Raw genomic sequence first — 18,695 nt, 5'->3', positions numbered from 1 at the left:
TCAAGCTGGAGAGCAAGGATGACTAGTCATCCAAAGACCAATTGAACTAAAACTCTTTGAACCTGGTGCAATATGATCTCCTCAATGAGACGCCACACAAGAGCCAAACAGTTATCCGATTAACAATATAAATTTTGATTCAATAAAAATACAATGTCTAATTCATTAAGGACTCTTAATGATGTCACCAACCGACTCATATTTTAACTTCAATCACAAAGCCTCAAAACAAAAACTTCAACTATAAGTCCATGATTTACCTGTTGTCAAGTTTCTCATATGGTCAGGGCATGCCTCGGAGGTATGAGATTGAAAGAGTAGTGTCAAAACTTCCAGTAGCAATTCCTCACAAACTAATTTTCAACCTATACTACAGTCTAGGAAATGCCAATATAATTTTCGTACTAACATAAATAAGTACGACTTGTGCCCTGCCTAGCATGTCCATATCCAACCTGACCCACCCGCTGCCCATGATGCCGCTAAAACCCTTAGGCGTTTGTTCTGGCTAGCTTTTGATATATAACTTGAACAAATAAGAATTCCCAATTGGATTTGGGTTTTCAGTTGGAATATTAGGGTTTAGCTTGGCAATTAAAACCATGCATACATAAACATATTTCAGGGAAAATATATAACAATCAAAAACTTGTGTTGGACATTCGTGCCACGTATTATTACAATTTTACAAATCCCATATGTAATTGATGGACCAGATCTACACTTTTAATGTATGGAATTATTATAAAGGAATCATTATTCATTGATAAAATCAACACTTTACAACCAACACGAAATAAAAAAGAATAAAAATAAGCTTAATCATACTAAGCTATAGCTCCAAGATCTAATGGTCATGAATTAATTAGCAGCTGCTAGCTACTTTTATTTTGTATGTCATGCGGTTGGATAATAAGCTCCCATAGCAATGCCACATAGTCCTTCTCGAGCGTCAATGTCTCTTTGAATCCTCATGTATCCACTCTCCCCCCATTCTTCTCCCCAAGAATTTTTGACCAGCCAATACTTAGTTCCATCATCCTGAGTAGTATCATATCCAACTATAGTAACAGCATGGGTTAAGTTTGTACCACATGGTCCAGTGTACACACCACTCGAATAATGTTTGAACTCTTCTGCTTCTGCATCAATATAAACTGAAATTGGCTGGTTTGCAACAGCTTGCAACAGAGCACTTTCGTTGTTTTGAGGTACTTGCTCATATCCAGTTATGGTTATAGCACCGAATGAAGCATTCAAGTTAACCATGCAAACGCCACCATCTACAGCCTTGTAAGGGTAGCCATCTTCAGTTGATAGGCTTCTGTTGCTTTGGATCATGAATTCGAGGGCTTTGTCCACATAACCACCACGGCAACCATCAACTTCAGTACTAGTTCCACAATCGATAACCTCTTGTTCTGATAGTGAAATTAAGTTTCCTGTTTTGAGATAGTTAAGGCCTTCTACGGTTGCCACTGCTGCAAACGCCCAACAACTCCCTATAACATTATGATATTTAGACAGAATCATCATTGAATACAGAAATAAGTAATGTAATGCTAAACAAAATATTCATTGTATTGAAAGTTGCCCAAACATAGCATCCAACTTCACAATTTGAAGTAGACATAATGATCTTATACTTTCAGATTGTTCGTCAAAAAAGTATTACACTGCATAGATTAAATTATAAACATGCATGCTTACCACAATCATATCCTTGCTCCTTGACCGGTGTTATGGCACTTGTAGTCCAATCACAGGAAGGTGGCACCTCGGTTACATTTTCATATCTGAAAAAAGTGTTTGGACTTACTTTCATGGAGTTGGAGGTGGTTGCTTCTTTGGAGAGATGTTGCCTCACATTGTAGCCATTACGCATTGCTCGAAGTTCCTCATTGGTGTGATCTGCAAGCTTATTGATGCTTAGGGTGTACTTTCCTTGGTCCTTGTTCTTGTTAAAAGCTTCAATGAATTCCACATTGGACTTGAATATGTTGTAGCACAGCTCCTTCTCTTGTGCATCCTTATAAACTCGTCCATTTTGAGCCATCCACTCCTCAAACCTCTGGAGCATGATTTTGTCTTCACCATAAAGTTGGCGACTACAAGATGCTTGAGAGGAGCAGAAGGCTAAAATGAACACAAGAAAAAAAGCCAAGCAGATGGATTGGCCTTGGTTTGTGATGAGCAGAGCCATGATTAATTGGTAAACTCGTACTTAGAGTCTAAAGGGATATCTTAGTGTGTAGTAATGAAAATAGAATATGATTGGAACAAGGCATGCAATATGGGATGGGATTTTATACACTAACTTGTACATGTTCACCTACCTTTCTACGCGTGTAATGACTCCCCAAATTAATCTTTTTAATGTCCAGTAACAGAAAAAATTTCAAACCTTGTATATTAATTTCAGATCCTTCCTTTTAAGGAAATAAATAAATTAAATGGTAATCCTTGGTCCAACTCTTTCTTAAACGTAAATTTCATGGGTCAATGGGCTTAATTATAGAAAAACGCGTTATAATAGTTTCTTGAATTCTATGTTAAAAGGCGTAAATGCTAACAGCCATTGGATTAAATCTGTAACCAATGTATATGGGACGCCACTCTAATCAACTTCAATTTGGGTCCTAGGGTTTGTTTTTTCCTTTTTCTCTTTTTTTGCATGATAGAAATATTTACATCGGCAGGAAGAATTTTTTTGTTTTGTTTGGAGGAAGAACATTAAAGACCTGATTAGGCTCCAAAAACCCACAGGTTCCCCTAATCGTTGCCACAAATAAAGAAGCAACCGTCCCCGGCCCATAGTCTTCCATTTTTATACGCATCATTTCAGCCATCAAAATATGAGCGAGTCATATAAAAATTATATATGGCATATTGCATATATGTTGCAAACGTGGGTTAGGCACAATGAGCTCACTCCTTTGTATCTAAGGTCGTGTCTCTCTCCCTGTATATTAAATTGGTTTATAGTAGTTTATGTAACACCCCGACCCCAAATTTCCCTAAATTTAACCCTTATTTAATTATTTAATTATTTAAGGGTATTTTAGTCATATTTTTAACCGGAGAGAGTTTGGGACCGTGACTGGTATTTTTGGATAGGTCGTACTGAGACGAGTTCATAGACACGTAGTGGGCTCGAATCGGAGTTGTAACGGGAGAGTTATGGTCAAAAGAAACCCAGTGGCACAATCGTAAATATTTTGAAATGGAATTTTTTTTATAAAAATCTGGTTTTCTCTCTCTCTCTCTCTCTCTCTCTCTCTCTCCCGCGATCTCTCTCCCTCTCCCGTCGGCTCTCTCTCTCTCTCTCTCTCTCTCTCCTCATATCTCCGGCCACCGGCCGCGGCTGCGGTCGGGACCGGTGCCAAAAGAACCGGCTCGGCCTCGGCGTCACGACCCAGCCCTCCCCCGACATCGGCCGCCGCTCCAGCCGTCGGAAAATGGCGATTTTCGCCCGGAACTTCGTCGGCTCCGATCTCCCTCCTCCGGCCGGCATTTCTGGCGATCAAGGTATGGAAATTCATCCCTTCTGCATGCTCTAGCTGATGGTTGGGTAGGATTAGATCGATTCTTAGCGTAACCAATTCGATTTTCGAATTGAAAATCGGCCGAACTTCGGCCGCCGTGATCGGCCATTTTCGGCCACTTTTTGGGGGTTGTCCAAGAACAAAAGTGACTCCAAATGGGGTGTTTTACCTAGGGTAGAAGTTTGGAGTCTCGGTTCCAAGATTTTTCGACGGACCGTTATCGCTTTGGACACCCGGTCTGCCCGCGCGTGTGGCGGCGCGTGGGCGAGGGTGGTGGCGTGTCTCTGGGCAGTTTTGAGGTCCTCGTGCCGTCACGAGCGCGTAGGATTTCGCGGATCTCAATTCGGACGTCGTTTGACTATCGAGCGGATATCGCCTATCGGGCGTTATCCGGGTTCGATAGGTTGGGACCGTTGGATGGTCTCGAAAATAATATATGTTAAACTAGGTATTTTTAGGATGTGGAGGAATTCACGGATCGTGAATCGGAGCCCCGGATGTTCCGATTTAATAATTTAAAGATTATATTTTATATTATCCGTTAGGTCGTGCGATCGTGAGCGATCCGACCGTCCGATCTGAACCAAACTTGCAGGACGAGTGTCCTATACCTTATAGAACCCATAGGAACTTTCAGATCGGAGTTTGGAGGTCGTGGTCCCCGTGGGCTCGTTTGACCAGGGTTAGGGTAGTTTGACCCTTGGTTGACCGTGAGTCTCCCGAAGTAGTCTCACCTTCTCTAGGGGATTATCGGGTGCTAGACTGTTGTTGGGATTTACGCAATATTAGAATTAAAATATAATTATATGGTTGTACAAGGGTACAACATAGTCTAGAATGTCAGTTGGAGTGCTATATGCACTACCTCAAGTACCTTCCCGAATTTTGGATTCACTACGAGTACCATCAAGTGAAAGTTAGGTCCCACGTGGCGTAGGTTATCCGGCGTGCGGACAGACCCCATACGTGGCGTTGGTTGTACCGGCGTATGGGGAGATTTGTGATACGATGTTCAGGTCTCACGTGGCGTAGGTTATCCGGCGTTGAGACAGGCCCCATACGTGGCGTTGGTTGTACCGGCGTATGGGGAGATTGTGAGATACTGTGTTGAGGTCGGACGTGGCGTAGGTTATCCGGCGTGTCGACAGACCCCATACGTGGCTTTGGTTGTACCGGCGTATGGGGAGATATGTGGTATGACGTGCAGGTCTCGCGTGGCGTAGGTTATCAAGCGTTGAGACAGACCCCATACGTGGCGTTGGTTGTACCGGCGTATGGGGAGATATTATGGTAGTATGGTATGGTCGCACGTGGCGTAGGTTATCCGGCGTGTTGACAGGTCCCATACGTGGCGTTGGTAGTACCGGCGTATGGGGAGATTACGTGAATTACAGAGAAAACGGATTAAGGTATTGCCTATATGTGGAATTAGGTTTTTGAGAGAACTACGTGTGGCTTGATCCCTCAAGGAGGGTACGTAGGCAGCCTAAGGTTGTTAGGTGCAGCCGCAAACTAAATGTTAGTCATAATTTATATTTGAATTTATTATTGCCTTGTTTACGACATGAATTGACCTGTTAGCGGGTTTGGTAGTTTGTTGAGAATTTTTGGAAGGCCGAAGGCCATTTATGTAAATTGCATGAATTTATATTGTGCATGCTGCCAGTTGGGGATATTAAATGTGTTTTTATGCAGGTCGGAATTTTGGGAAATGTCCCATTTATAGGGGAGACTCTGCCGAAATTTCGGCAGAAAGTCTCGGTCTTTAGTAAGTGGGCCCGGCATCGGGGTGATGTCAGGAATTCCAAAGGATTCGTCTCGGATTTTGGGAAAATTCGGGGCGGGTCCTTTCAGTTTAGACCATTACTTGTATGAAGATAAAAATTATATATAAAGTATGGTTTTACAAATTATACATAAAGTTTGCTTTAACAATGGTTTTTGAAATTGACCAAGTTCCGTTCCTGCCTGCCTGCATGTCCATATCCACCGAAGCATCCAGCACTGCTACTCTGACCCATCATGATTTTAGGTAAAAGTAGTAATAGAGCAAAAACACAACGGAAATAAATATATTTTCGCTATTAAAAACAGTAGGCGTTTGTTCTGGGTTGTTTTCAAATAAGAATTCCAATTGGATTAGGGTTTTCCAGTTGGATTTGTTCCATCTATATATCTATATGATATCCTTATGACTAAATTAATTTTAAAATAATTTAAAATTGTATATTTTATTATCAAAACACAACTAATTCGTATTAAAGAGATAAATATATAAAATAATTGTCCATAAAAAATGCAAATAAAAATTAAAAACAAAAAGAAAGTAAGAGTTCATGTTCACCAAAAATTCTCTATGGATAAGGATAAAATAAAAGTTTCGGAACAAAAAGCCCTTGTTTTCGTTCCTTATTTCAAGTAGCAAAGCAACAAAAACAAAATAAAAACATTATAATTTGTCCAATGATAAACAACACAAAAGAGTAATTAAGACCATAATTTTTGTAGTTCTTTATTATCAATGATTTAGTTTATTAATTCTCCTTGGCATAATTATCTGCAACAAAATACACCCGGTATATATGCTCGTTTATCTCAATCCACCTTACATGTCAAGCCCTGATTTGTCCATAAAATAATTACCCAAATAATTCGGAACATGAACTTGTGGGTTACAAGAAATTCAACCACTATAAATACACCCCAAATAATTAGTTGCTCTCTCACTTGCAGCCTTTGGTTTTTCTCCTGCTGCACATCATTAATTAGAAACCCTAGTTAAGAATTAAATATGGGTGGCTATCAAGTTCCAGTTGGGTACAGGTTCAGGCCTTCAGAAGAAGAACTACTTCTTCACTACCTTCTCCCCAGAGTGAATGGAAACTATTATCCTAAAGGTGTTGTTCCTGACTGCGATCTCTACGGTGCAAAAGAACCATGGGAGATATGGAGAGATTTCCACTCATCACCAGATGATCAAGAAGACATCTACGTTGTTATGTGCTTGGGACAGCGCTCGTGTGATTGGGCGATTAGGTATAGGGACTTGGTATGTAGTTTTCTTCTTACGGCCACCTATGGCTGCAGCAATATTTAGAAGGCTCAGTTGGGATAACAATTAGACGATAAGGGTTGCTTCGAGCGAACCCAAAACCTCCAAGTTAGACAAGAGCTAACAGTAAGGGATAATATCTGATATCTCATTAATGAAAAGCCACTGAAATTTATACAAATAAGGACTCTAACTGAAAGCTTAGAAAAGGGGAAACTTTTCCCATGACGCCCCCACTATAAAAGTGGATAACATGACTCCTAAAACTACTCAACAACTAAAGACATGCAAACTCCTACAATTATGCAACAACTAATAACCATGTAACCATCTCCACTAACTCATGAGAGAGCACGTGACATTCCTTCCTCCATCGAAAAAACCCTTGTCCTCAAGGTTGACATCTGGAAATCTGAGTTGCAACTCTTTCAAATTTTCCCAAGTTGCATCTGCTGGAGACAAGCCTTTCCAATGTACCAAGACTTCTTCCTGATTCTTCCTTTTTCGTTGACCAAGGATGGCTTGTGGCATGGGAAAAAGAGTATCCTCTCCATATGAAAGTGCAGGCAAAGAGTCTTGGACTGCCACGTTAGTGCCCACCTTCTTTTTGAGCAATGACACGTGAAAGATTGGATGAATTCTGGACCCCTCAGGAAGCTTCAATTTATAAGCCACTTGTCCCACCCTCTGGAGAATTTCATATGGCCCAAAGAATCTTGGTGATAACTTCAGATTTCTTCGTAGTGACAAAGACATTTGGCGATAAGGTTGTAATTTCAGATAGACAAAGTCACCAACCTCAAAGCTTTTATCAATTCGCTTGGCATCGTAGAACTTTTTCATGCGCTCTTGAGCCACAAGCAAGTGTTCTCGCAGGTCCTTGAGGACTTGTTCTCTGCTGCGTAGCTCCTGATCAACGGCTTCCACTTGAGTGGTTCCTGGAACATAGGACAATAAATTCGGCGGTGGTTTCCCATAAACTATCTCGTATGGAGTCTTTTTGGTAGAAGCATGTATACTGGTATTGTAGCAATATGCAGCCCAAGGAATCCATCGCACCCATTCTTTTTGGTTGTGACTTGTAAAACATCTTAGATACATTTCAACAGTCCTGTTTACCACTTCAGTTTGTCCGTCAGTTTGGGGGTGATAAGATGAGCTAAAATTGAAGCTTGTTCCCGGCAATCTGAATAATTCCCTCCAAAAAAGGCTTGTAAAAGTGGGATCCCTATCACAAACAATACTTTGCGGCATACCATATAGTTTGAAGATGTGGTCAAAAAATATTTGAGCTATGGTTGTGGTAGTATATGGGTGAGAGACCGGAATGAAATGGGCAAACTTTGAGAGTCTGTCAACTATAACAAAAATAGTTGTTTTCCCATTGGATTTAGGAAGGCCATCAATAAAGTCCATTGAGATGTCTGTCCATACCTGTAAAGGAATTGGGAGAGGTTGAAGAAGTCCTGCTGGCTTAGTATTTTCTCCTTTATTCCTTTGACAAGTGTCACATTGCTTGATAAATTCTCTGATACTGCTTCGCATTCCCTGCCAGTAAAAGACTGACCTTGCTCTCTGCAAGGTTTTGTGGTAACCCTCATGTGTGCTTGAATGCATCTCCTCCACTATGACAGGTATTAGAGAAGAATTTGACATTAAATAAATTTTATTTTTGAAGTAGAGTATGCCATCCTTAAATTCCCAAGGACCCACCGCTTCACCTTGTTTGTTAAAAGTTATTTAGTTAAGTTTAATTAGTTTTTTAATTAAATAATGCTGACATGGCCATGTAGAGACCAAGTCAAGCTGAAGTCCTAGAATGTAGAAGTTGTGGTTTAGTCTGTTCCCCACGTTCAAATTTGCTTCCGTTGCTTAAGGTAGTTGAACTCCACAAAATCTGCACTTGTGTGTTAGTGGTTATTGTGGAGATTGTTAGTTTGTAAGCTTTGTTTTTCAGATATTTATAAGAGAGGAAAACTGCAGTATTTCATAGCTGCGAAATACGTTTGCTCAAAGAGTCCTTTTACGTTTAAGTTAATTTCAGTTTCTCAACATCTGGTATCAGAGCCCTTCTGGGCCTGAACAAACTTGAAAAAGGTGAAAGATTGTGTCTTGCAGCAGCAAGAAACAATGGCAACTGAGAAAGCCACTGAGAGTTTTATTCAACCAGCGATTCCACGATTTGATGGTCACTACGACCATTGGAGCATGCTGATGGAAAATTTTCTCAGGTCAAAGGAGTATTGGAATCTTGTGGAATCAGGAATTGACGCCCCAGCAGAGGGAGTTGTGTTGACTGAACAACAACAAAAGAGGGTTGCTGAACAGAAGCTGAAGGACTTGAGGGTGAAAAATTACCTTTTTCAGGCACTTGATCGATCCATCTTGGAGACTATACTCGAGAAGGAGACCTCCAAACAAATATGGGATTCTTTGAAGAAGAAATATGAAGGGTCAGAGAGGATGAAGCGTGCAGTGCTTCAAACTCTAACAAGGGACTTCGAAACTTTACAAATGAAATCAGGAGAGTCCATCACTGATTTCTTTGCTAGAACTCTGGGAATAGCAAGCAAGATGAGATCCAATGGTGGCACCATGGAAGAAGTCAAAGTTGTGGAGAAAATTATGAGATCATTGACTCCAAAATTTGACTACATTGTCTGTTCAATTGAAGAGGCAAAGAACGTTGCTGAGTTACGAGTTGATGAACTACAAAGCTCTTTGTTAGTGCATGAACAAAGACTTAACCGCACCACTGCTAGTGAAGAACAAACAGCTCTGAAAGCTTCCATTGTTTCTGAGTCCTCAAGTTCTCGAGGAGGAAGAGGTCGTGGAAGAGGTGGACATGGTAGAGGAAGAAGTGGTCGAGGTCATCGAGGAGGTGGACGGTCTGGACATAGAGATGACAGCAAGTCATCTCATGTTTTCAAAAGAGATGATGACTTTGAAGAAAAAGGAACGTACCACTTTGATAAGTCAAAAGTGGAGTGTTATAGATGTGGAAATTTTGGGCACTACAAGAATGAGTGCTACACGAAGTTACCAAAAGAAAAAGGAGAAAAGTCAAATTTTGTGGAGAAAAAGAAGGAGGAAGAGACACTTTTGATGGCTTTTCATGCACTGACAAAAACTGATCAGGAGACATGGTATGTGGACACAGGATGCAGCAATCACATGAGTGGATGTAAGTCTTCCTTTATTAATTTGGATGAAAGCTTTCACACAGTAGTGAGTTTTGGTGACAAGTCAACAGTGAAAGTAATGGGTAAGGGAGATATTCAAATCAAAACTAAAAATGACTTTATTGAAACTATCTCAAATGTCTTTTATATTCCTGATTTGAAGACAAATTTGCTGAGTGCTGGTCAGTTACAAGATAAAGGCTACAGGATTACAATCTATAAAGGAGAGTGTGAAGTGTACGACCCAAAAAGAGGGTCCATTGCTGTTGTAAAAATGTCTTCCAACAGATTGTTTCCTTTGAAAATCAAGACTCTGCAGGCTTGCTTATTTGCCAAAGAAGATGACCCGTGGAGATGGCACTACAGATATGGCCATTTGAATTTTAATGGCTTGAGAACACTTCACCAGAAAGGGATGGTCACTGGCTTACCTGATATAACTCCTCCATCAAAGATGTGTGAAGAATGCATCACTGGGAAGCACAAAAGAGACTCTTTTCCAAGTGGCAAGGCAGCAAGGGCTCAATCAATCCTGGAGATGGTTCACTCAGATCTGTGTGGACCAATAAATCCCATCTCAAATGGTAACAAGAAATATTTCATCTCCTTTACTGATGATTTTAGTAGAAAGACATGGGTATATTTCTTGCAAGAAAAATCAGAGGCATTTGAAGCATTCAAAAGCTTCAAAGCTCTAGTTGAGAATGAATCAGAAAAGAAGATTAAAACTCTAAGAACTGACCGTGGGGGAGAGTACTGTTTGAAGGAATTTGATGCATTTTGCAAAGAGAAAGGCATCAAGAGACAGCTGACCACTGCCTATACACCACAACAAAATGGTGTAAGTGAGAGGAAAAATCGCACCATTCTCAACATGGTTCGAAGTCTGCTAGTCAAAGGAAGAATTCCCAAGAAGTTTTGGCCTGAAGCTGTGCTATGGTCAGTTCATATCTTAAACAGAAGTCCCACATTTTCTGTTAAGAATATGACTCCTCAAGAAGCTTGGAGTGGATTGAAGCCGGCGGTTGATCACTTTAGGGTGTTTGGGTGCATAGCATATGCACACATCCCCGATGAGAAAAGAAAGAAGTTGGATGACAAAAGTGAAAAATGTGTTTTTCTTGGTGTAAGTGAAGTCTCAAAAGCGTACAAACTGTACAATCCAGTTACAAAGAAGATAGTGGTAAGCAGGGATGTGATATTTGATGAAGACACTATGTGGAATTGGTCTGAGAACAGATCGGTTCAACAACAAATTCCAGTTTATGATGATTTAGACAATGAAGAGGTAGCAGCTCCTGAAACTCAAGCCCAGCAGCCACCTCAACTTGAAGTTCAGTCATCTCAACAGTTTGAAGAAGAGAGATACAATTTGAGAGATGAGAACTCAAGGAAGAGGCCAGCATGGATGATGGACTACGATGTAAGTTATTCAAGTTCTGATGATGAAAATGCTCACTTTGCATTACTTGTAGATAGTGATCCAATCACATATACTGAGGCTGTTAAAGAGGAGAAATGGAGGGAAGCAATGGACAATGAAATCAAGTCCATTGAGAAGAATCAAACCTGGGAGTTAACTGATCTTCCAAAGGGAAAGCAAACCATTGGTGTTAAATGGGTGTTTAGAACAAAGTTGAACGAAAAAGGTGAGGTTGACAAGCACAAAGCTCGTTTGGTAGCTAAGGGCTACAAGCAGAAGCATGGCATTGATTACAAAGAGGTGTTTGCCCCAGTTGCGAGGCACGACACGATTAGGTTAGTGATCTCTCTTGCAGCTCAAAATTCCTGGCAAATTTTTCAGTTAGACGTAAAGTCAGCATTCCTGCATGGAAACCTGCAAGAGGAGGTGTACATTGATCAACCACCTGGTTATGAGAGAAAAGGAAAAGAAGAGAAGGTGTTCAAACTGAAGAAAGCACTCTATGGACTGAAACAAGCACCTCGAGCTTGGTACAGTCGCATAGATGCTCACTTTGCTAAGCTTGGATTTCACAAATGTCCTTTTGAGCACACACTTTATGTCAAGACTGAGGAAGAAGGTAAAATACTCATGGTATGCTTGTATGTTGATGACTTGATATTCACTGGAAGTGATGCTAAAATGTTTGATGAATTCAAGAAGTCTATGATGATGGAGTTTGAAATGACTGATCTAGGATTAATGCACTATTTTCTTGGATTGGAAGTCATTCAAACTACTGCTGGTAATTTCATCTACCAGAAAAAATATGCACAGGACATTCTTAACAGGTTTCAGATGGATGACTGCAAGCCATTTGGAACTCCAGCTGAACACGGCTTAAAGCTATGCAAAGACAAAGGTGGAAAGGAGGTTGACAGCACTTTCTATAAACAGATAATTGGGAGTCTCATGTATTTAACATACACGAGGCCTGACATCATGTATGCAGTGAGTCTTGTGAGCCGATATATGGAAAAACCAACTGAAATGCATCTCAATGCAGCAAAGAGAATTCTCAGGTATGTAAAGGGGACAATTGATTATGGTGTGTTTTATAAAAGGGAAGATGGTTCTGGTTTTGTTGGGTACACAGATAGTGACTATGCAGGTGATATAGATGATCGTAAGAGCACTTCCGGTCACACATTTCTGCTCAACTCTGGTGCAATATCGTGGTCCTCAAAGAAGCAACAAATTGTGACACTTTCCTCAACAGAAGCTGAATATGTAGCAGCAGCTGCAAGCTCCTGTCAAGCTATGTGGCTTAAGAAAATATTTGAAGTGCTTGGTGATGTTCAAAAGGGACCAACAACCATCTACTGCGACAACATATCAACTATAAAGCTATCGAGGAATCCAGTCATGCATGGGAGAAGTAAACACATTGATGTACGTTTTCATTTTTTGCGTGATCTGTGCAGTGATGGGAAGATTGTACTTGAATATTGCAAGAGTGGGGAGCAGGTTGCAGACATCTTAACTAAGCCTTTGAAGCAACCTGCGTTTGAGAAGCTGAGAAGCATGTTGGGAGTTTGTTCATTTCAAAGCATTGAACAGGAAGATGATTATGTGATGGTGTGCATTGAACAGGAAGATGACTATGTGATGGTGTAGAGATCCTAAACTGTTTTTCGTAAAAATCAGTTTAAGGGAGGGTGTTAAAAGTTATTCAGTTAAGTTTAATTAGTTTTTTAATTAAATAATGCTGACATGGCCATGTAGAGACCAAGTCAAGCTGAAGTCCTAGAATGTAGAAGTTGTGGTTTAGTCTGTTCCCCACGTTCAAATTTGCTTCCGTTGCTTAAGGTAGTTGAACTCCACAAAATCTGCACTTGTGTGTTAGTGGTTATTGTGGAGATTGTTATTTTGTAAGCTTTGTTTTTCAGATATTTATAAGAGAGGAAAACTGCAGTATTTCATAGCTGCGAAATACGTTTGCTCAAAGAGTCCTTTTACGTTTAAGTTAATTTCAGTTTCTCAACAGTTCACACTTGTCCACCAACTCTTGCATGGTCTGGTTGCTTTGTACCTCATCTTTGATTGGATCTAACCAATTCGGCACAGGGGTTGAGATGGCTGCCACTCCACTTGCATTCCTTCTTGAAAGAGCATCGGCCACCAAATTTTCCTTTCCCTTCTTGTATACTCTATGGTAAAGTCATAGCCCATCAACTTGACAAGCCATTTTTCTTGGGCCGTTGTAGTAATTTTCTGCTCCCACAAATGCCTCAAGCTTCTTTGATCAGTCCGCACAACAAATTTTCGCCCAAGTAAATATGGCCTCCACTTTTGCACTGCAAACACTAAAGCCATCATCTCCTTTTCATAGGTAGATAAGAACAAAGTCTTACCTTGTAGTGCATGGCTGAAAAATGCTATTGGGCGTTTTTCTTGCATTAGAACTCCACCAATTCCAGATCCAGATGCATCGCACTCCACCATAAATAGGTGGTTAAAGTCTGGTAAAGCAAGAACAGGAGCCTTCGTCATCGCCTCTTTGAGTCTCTCAAATGATTCTTCAGCCTGGAGACTCCATTTGAAGCTTCCTTTTTTAAGCATCTCAGTCAATGGTCTAGCAATCTTGCCATAGTCTTGAATGAATTTTCTGTAATACCCAGTTAGGCCCAAGAACCCACGTAAAGCTTTGACAGTGGTTGGTTTGGGCCACTCCAGCATAGCATCAATTTTTTCTGGATCCACAGCAACTCCTTTGTTAGAAATTAACATGCCCCAAATATTTTACTTCTTCCTGTCCAAATGCACACTTTTCTTCCTTCACAAACAACTTGTTAGCCCTCAAAATAGACAACGCAATTTTTATATGCTCCAAATGTTGCTCCCATGTTGAGCTATAAATTAAAATATCATCAAAGAATACCAAAATGAACTTACGAAGGTATTCTTTGAAGACTTCATTCATTAGTGACTGAAAAGTGGAGGGTGCATTGGTGAGGCCAAATGGCATTACCAAAAATTCATAATGCCCTTGATGTGTCCGGAATGCTGTCTTGGATATGTCATCTGGATGCATCCTTATTTGATGGTATCCAGAACGCAAATCCAGTTTGGTGAAATATTTGGCACCATGAAGTTCATCAAGCAGTTCGTCAATGACAGGGATAGGGAACTTGTCTTTGATGGTGTTCTGGTTCAACGCTCGATAGTCTATGCATAGTCGCCATGAGCCATCATACTTCTTAACCAATAACACAGGAGAAGAATATGGACTTTGACTAGGCCGAATCACAACTGATTTCAACATATCTGCCACCAACCGCTCAATTTCGTTCTTTTGAAATTGTGGGTATCTGTAAGGCCTCACACTCACCGGATTACTACCTTCCTTTAGCGGTATCACATGGTCATGGGATCTTGGTGGTGGTAATCCACGTGGTTCAACAAATATGTCATCAAAAAATAGCAAAAGATGCTTTAAATCTGAATTAATAGACATCAAATCAAGTTTGGGAAATGATGTACCGTCATGGTCTTGCAAAACAAGTGAGTAGATTTGCAGAATGACGCCTTCTTTCTTTTTCTTCAACTCCTTACAAATCTCATGCTCATTAACAATTTTATCCTGTGGTGTCACCCCTTTAAGAACCACTGTTTTCCCTCCCACATTGAACTTCATTTGCAATTGAGAGAAATCCCAAACAATTGGCCCTAACGTGCTCAACCATTGGGCCCCCAGAACAGCATCACACCCCTCCAACGGAAGAAGGTACATATCAACAGTTATAGGAACACCTTGAACTAGAATGCAGACTCCTTTGCAAAGCCCATCGCTTGCAAGCTTTTCGCCATTTACAACCGAAACCTCAAACTTTCCAAAACCAGTGGGGTTAATGCCAGCCTTTCGAGCAATTTTACTACTCAAAAAATTATGTGTGCTTCCAGAATCGACCAAGAAAGTCATTTGATGTTTGCCCACGTTGCCATGCACCCTCATTGTCTGGGGAGTCCGAGCACCATATATTGCATGAATAGATACTTCAGGTAATTCTTCTCCAGCCAAGTCAACTTCAGCATTATATTCGCCCTCAGCTTCGTCTTCTACATCAGGCCAACAACCTTCAATGAGAAATAATTTTTTGCACCTGTGTCCAGGACTAAACTTTTCATCACAATTGAAGCAAAGTCCTTTGTCTCTTCGTTCCCTTAATTCGGTTGGAGACAGCCGCTTAATTGGCATGAAATTTTGTCGACGGTCAGACTTCGTAACAATATTGGTAGAGGGCTGCTTCACATCGGAAGGTGAGTATCGCCTATTTGTTTGGTTGCGGGACTCATACAGGCGAGCCAAACCGATAGCAGCAGAGAGTGTTTGCGGCTTACACGCTTGCACATCAGTTTTGATATTCTCCTTCAACCCACTCACAAAACAGCCAACTTGTTGATCTGGAGTGAGTCGTCCTGCTCTAATCAATAATTTCTCAAACTGGGTTTGATAATCTCGTACTGAACCTGTTTGTTGCAACTTTGTCAGATCACCAAAGAAGTCTTGAAATTGGGTGGGACCGTACCTGTCATGCAATCCCTGCTTAAAAGTTGCCCATGTGGTGATCGGGGTTTCCTCCTTCATCAATTGGAACCACAATTGCGCATCCCCTTCAAGATTAAATGAAGCTAACGGAACTCTCTCCGTTTCTGGAGTGTGGTGAAAGTCAAAGAATTGTTCAGCACGACATATCCAACTTGTGGGATCTTCCAATCCGTTGAAGTGAGGAAAGTCTAGCTTCACCATTTTAGGAAGGTAAGAGTTGCCAGAATTTGGAGTGGTGGATCCACTTCCAAATGTTCGACCTCCACCACCATTGAAAGCACTACTGGATCCATCACCGGTTCGAGAAATTTGATCCAAGCGAGCATTCATGGCTGCGAACATCTCTTGCATCTCCTTGAGTATTCTTTCTTGTCCAGTGGCTAGGGAGCCCACTTCAGTTTCCAAGCGTTCTACCCGTTGCTCCTCCATGCCCAGCTCTGATACCAAGCTATTATGTGCTTGGGACAACGCTCGTGTGATTGGGCGATTAGGTATAGGGACTTGGTATGTAGTTTTCTTCTTACGGCCACCTATGGCTGCAGCAATATTTAGAAGGCTCAGTTGGGATAACAATTAGACGATAAGGGTTGCTTCGAGCGAACCCAAAACCTCCAAGTTAGACAAGAGCTAACAGTAAGGGATAATATCTGATATCTCATTAATGAAAAGCCACTGAAATTTATACAAATAAGGACTCTAACTGAAAGCTTAGAAAAGGGGAAACTTTTCCCATGACGCCCCCACTATAAAAGTGGATAACATGACTCCTAAAACTACTCAACAACTAAAGACATGCAAACTCCTACAATTATGCAACAACTAATAACCATGTAACCATCTCCACTAACTCATGAGAGAGCACGTGACATACGTCTTCACCACACTCAAGAAGAAGACTCCAAATGGCTCGCGGTTTTGCAGAACAGTTGGCACCGCCGGTACCGGAGTTTGGAAAGGAGAAGACTCCGGCAAGAAAATACGTGCTTGTGGGAATGATATTGGCATCAGAAAACGATTTCGATACATGAACCCTGGCTCGCCCCACGATGACCGTTGGATCATGCTTGAGTTCCAGCTTGATGAATCTCTCGTGCGAGTGCCAAACAAAGAGACAATTGTTCTTTGTCTTGTTAGAAAGAAAGAAACATTGGGCAAAAGCAAATTAGAAGAACGACAAAATCATGAAGTTGACATGGCTTCCCGTGGACAGATCCAGGCCCAGCTTGTGCATGATGATCAGCAGCAACATATTGACGCAAGTACTTATGATCAACTTTTTTTGGAAGACTACCTTATGAACGATGTCGAGGGTGAACATAACACCATGGTTAATCCAAGTTTGCTTGCACAGTACGATCAGCAGGACATGATTGGCACAAGTACTGAAGATCAACTTAAGGTTCTCGAGGATTTCCTTATGAACGATGTCGAGGGTGAACAGGACACCATGGTTAATCCCGCTTTGCTTGCACAGTACGGTCAGCAGGGCACAAGTATTGAAGATCAACTTAGGCTTTTCGAGGATTACCTTATGAGCGATATCGAGGGTTAATCCAATTTTGCTTGCACAGTACAAGCACAATTAATTCCTCTTTTTGTAATTTATCTGTTCTTAATACAACACTATAAGTATATATATATGTAGCTTGCTTAGTGCATTTCTTTATCTGCGGCTTAGTCAAAACGGTTCCAAATTTAATACACAAAATGATTTATTGGAGTACTTTCGTGTATTAACTATTTATATAGCGAAGAATTTCATAAGTTGTATCTACAAACAAAATAATAAAACACATACACTACTTAAAGACATTCAATACTGCTTTATTTAAGACAAAGTTGTGCAAGGAAGTGAAAATATTGTGAAGTTAATATTGTTGATGAATCTCACAAAGAGACAATTGTTCTTTGTCTTGTTAGAAAGAAAAAACATCGGGCAAAAGCAAATTAGAAGAACGACAAACTCATGAAGTAGACATGCCTTCCTGTGGAGAAATCCAAGCCCAGCATGTGCATGATCAGCAGCAGCATATTGATGCAAGTACTTATGATCAACTTAGGGTTCTCGAGGATTTCCTTATGAACGATGTCGGGGGTGAACAGGACACCATGGTTAATCCAAGTTTACTTGCACAGTACGGTCAGCAGGGCACAAGTACTGAAGATCAACTTAGGTTTCTTGAGGATTACCTGATGAACGATATCTAGGGTTAATCTCTTGCACACTACGAGCAAAATTATTTCCTTTTGTGTAATTCCTCTTTGTTTGAATAATATTTCGTAGAAATTGTTGACATTTTTTTGTTCATAATCATAATACAACACTATTAGAACTAAGAAGTGCGAGTATGTAATGTATATGTGTTTAGCTTGCTGAGTGCATGCAGGCTTGGTCAAAACCGTTCCAAATTTTAAACACAAAACGATTTATTGAAGTACTTTGGTGTAATAGCTATTGTGGTGAAGAATTCCTAAGTTGTATATACGAACAAAATAATAAAATATATATGCATATACATTACTTAAAGACATGGATATTCAAAAATGCTTTATTCAGGAAAGGATGTGTGAAAATATTGTGAAGATAAATACTTGGTAAGGGCTATTGAGATGGCATTGAAACCAAGCAACAGTACTGAGAAGCACAAGAGCGTTTCAAACAACAGTTAGCGTTGTCACGTCTTTAAGACTGCAACTCTATGAAGTATATGATTGGAGAAACCAAAATAAACGGCAAAAAAAGTAGAATATCATGGAAGTCAGATAGAGGATTGTGTCATCTGTGAATTGAAGCCACTTTTTATTTTTATTTTTCCAGTTTCTGCTTGTAATGAACGGATAATTAAGTCAAATCCCATAAAAATGTAGAAATAAAAATTTATATTGGACATGCATGCTACCTACT

The 18,695-nt window shown here is 40.5% G+C and overlaps 1 protein-coding gene and 1 pseudogene across 1 annotated transcript; one reads left to right on the top strand and one right to left on the bottom strand.

Moving 5' to 3' along the window:
• Positions 1–897: 897 nt before the first annotated feature.
• Positions 898–2,203, bottom strand: LOC117625291 (macrodontain-1-like). Its single transcript, XM_034356875.1, has 2 exons — positions 1,711–2,203; positions 898–1,502 (listed from the first exon to the last, which is right to left on the bottom strand). Exons 1-2 carry the CDS (start codon positions 2,201–2,203, stop codon positions 898–900), a joined length of 1,098 nt encoding a protein of 365 aa, XP_034212766.1.
• A 4,133-nt stretch (positions 2,204–6,336) lies between these two features.
• Positions 6,337–17,952, top strand: LOC117625708 (annotated as a pseudogene).
• Positions 17,953–18,695: the final 743 nt, after the last annotated feature.

This window comes from Prunus dulcis, chromosome 4 (genome assembly GCF_902201215.1).
Source record: "Prunus dulcis chromosome 4, ALMONDv2, whole genome shotgun sequence".
Taxonomy (NCBI): domain Eukaryota; kingdom Viridiplantae; phylum Streptophyta; class Magnoliopsida; order Rosales; family Rosaceae; genus Prunus; species Prunus dulcis.
This window is presented reverse-complemented; position numbering and strand designations above follow the sequence as displayed.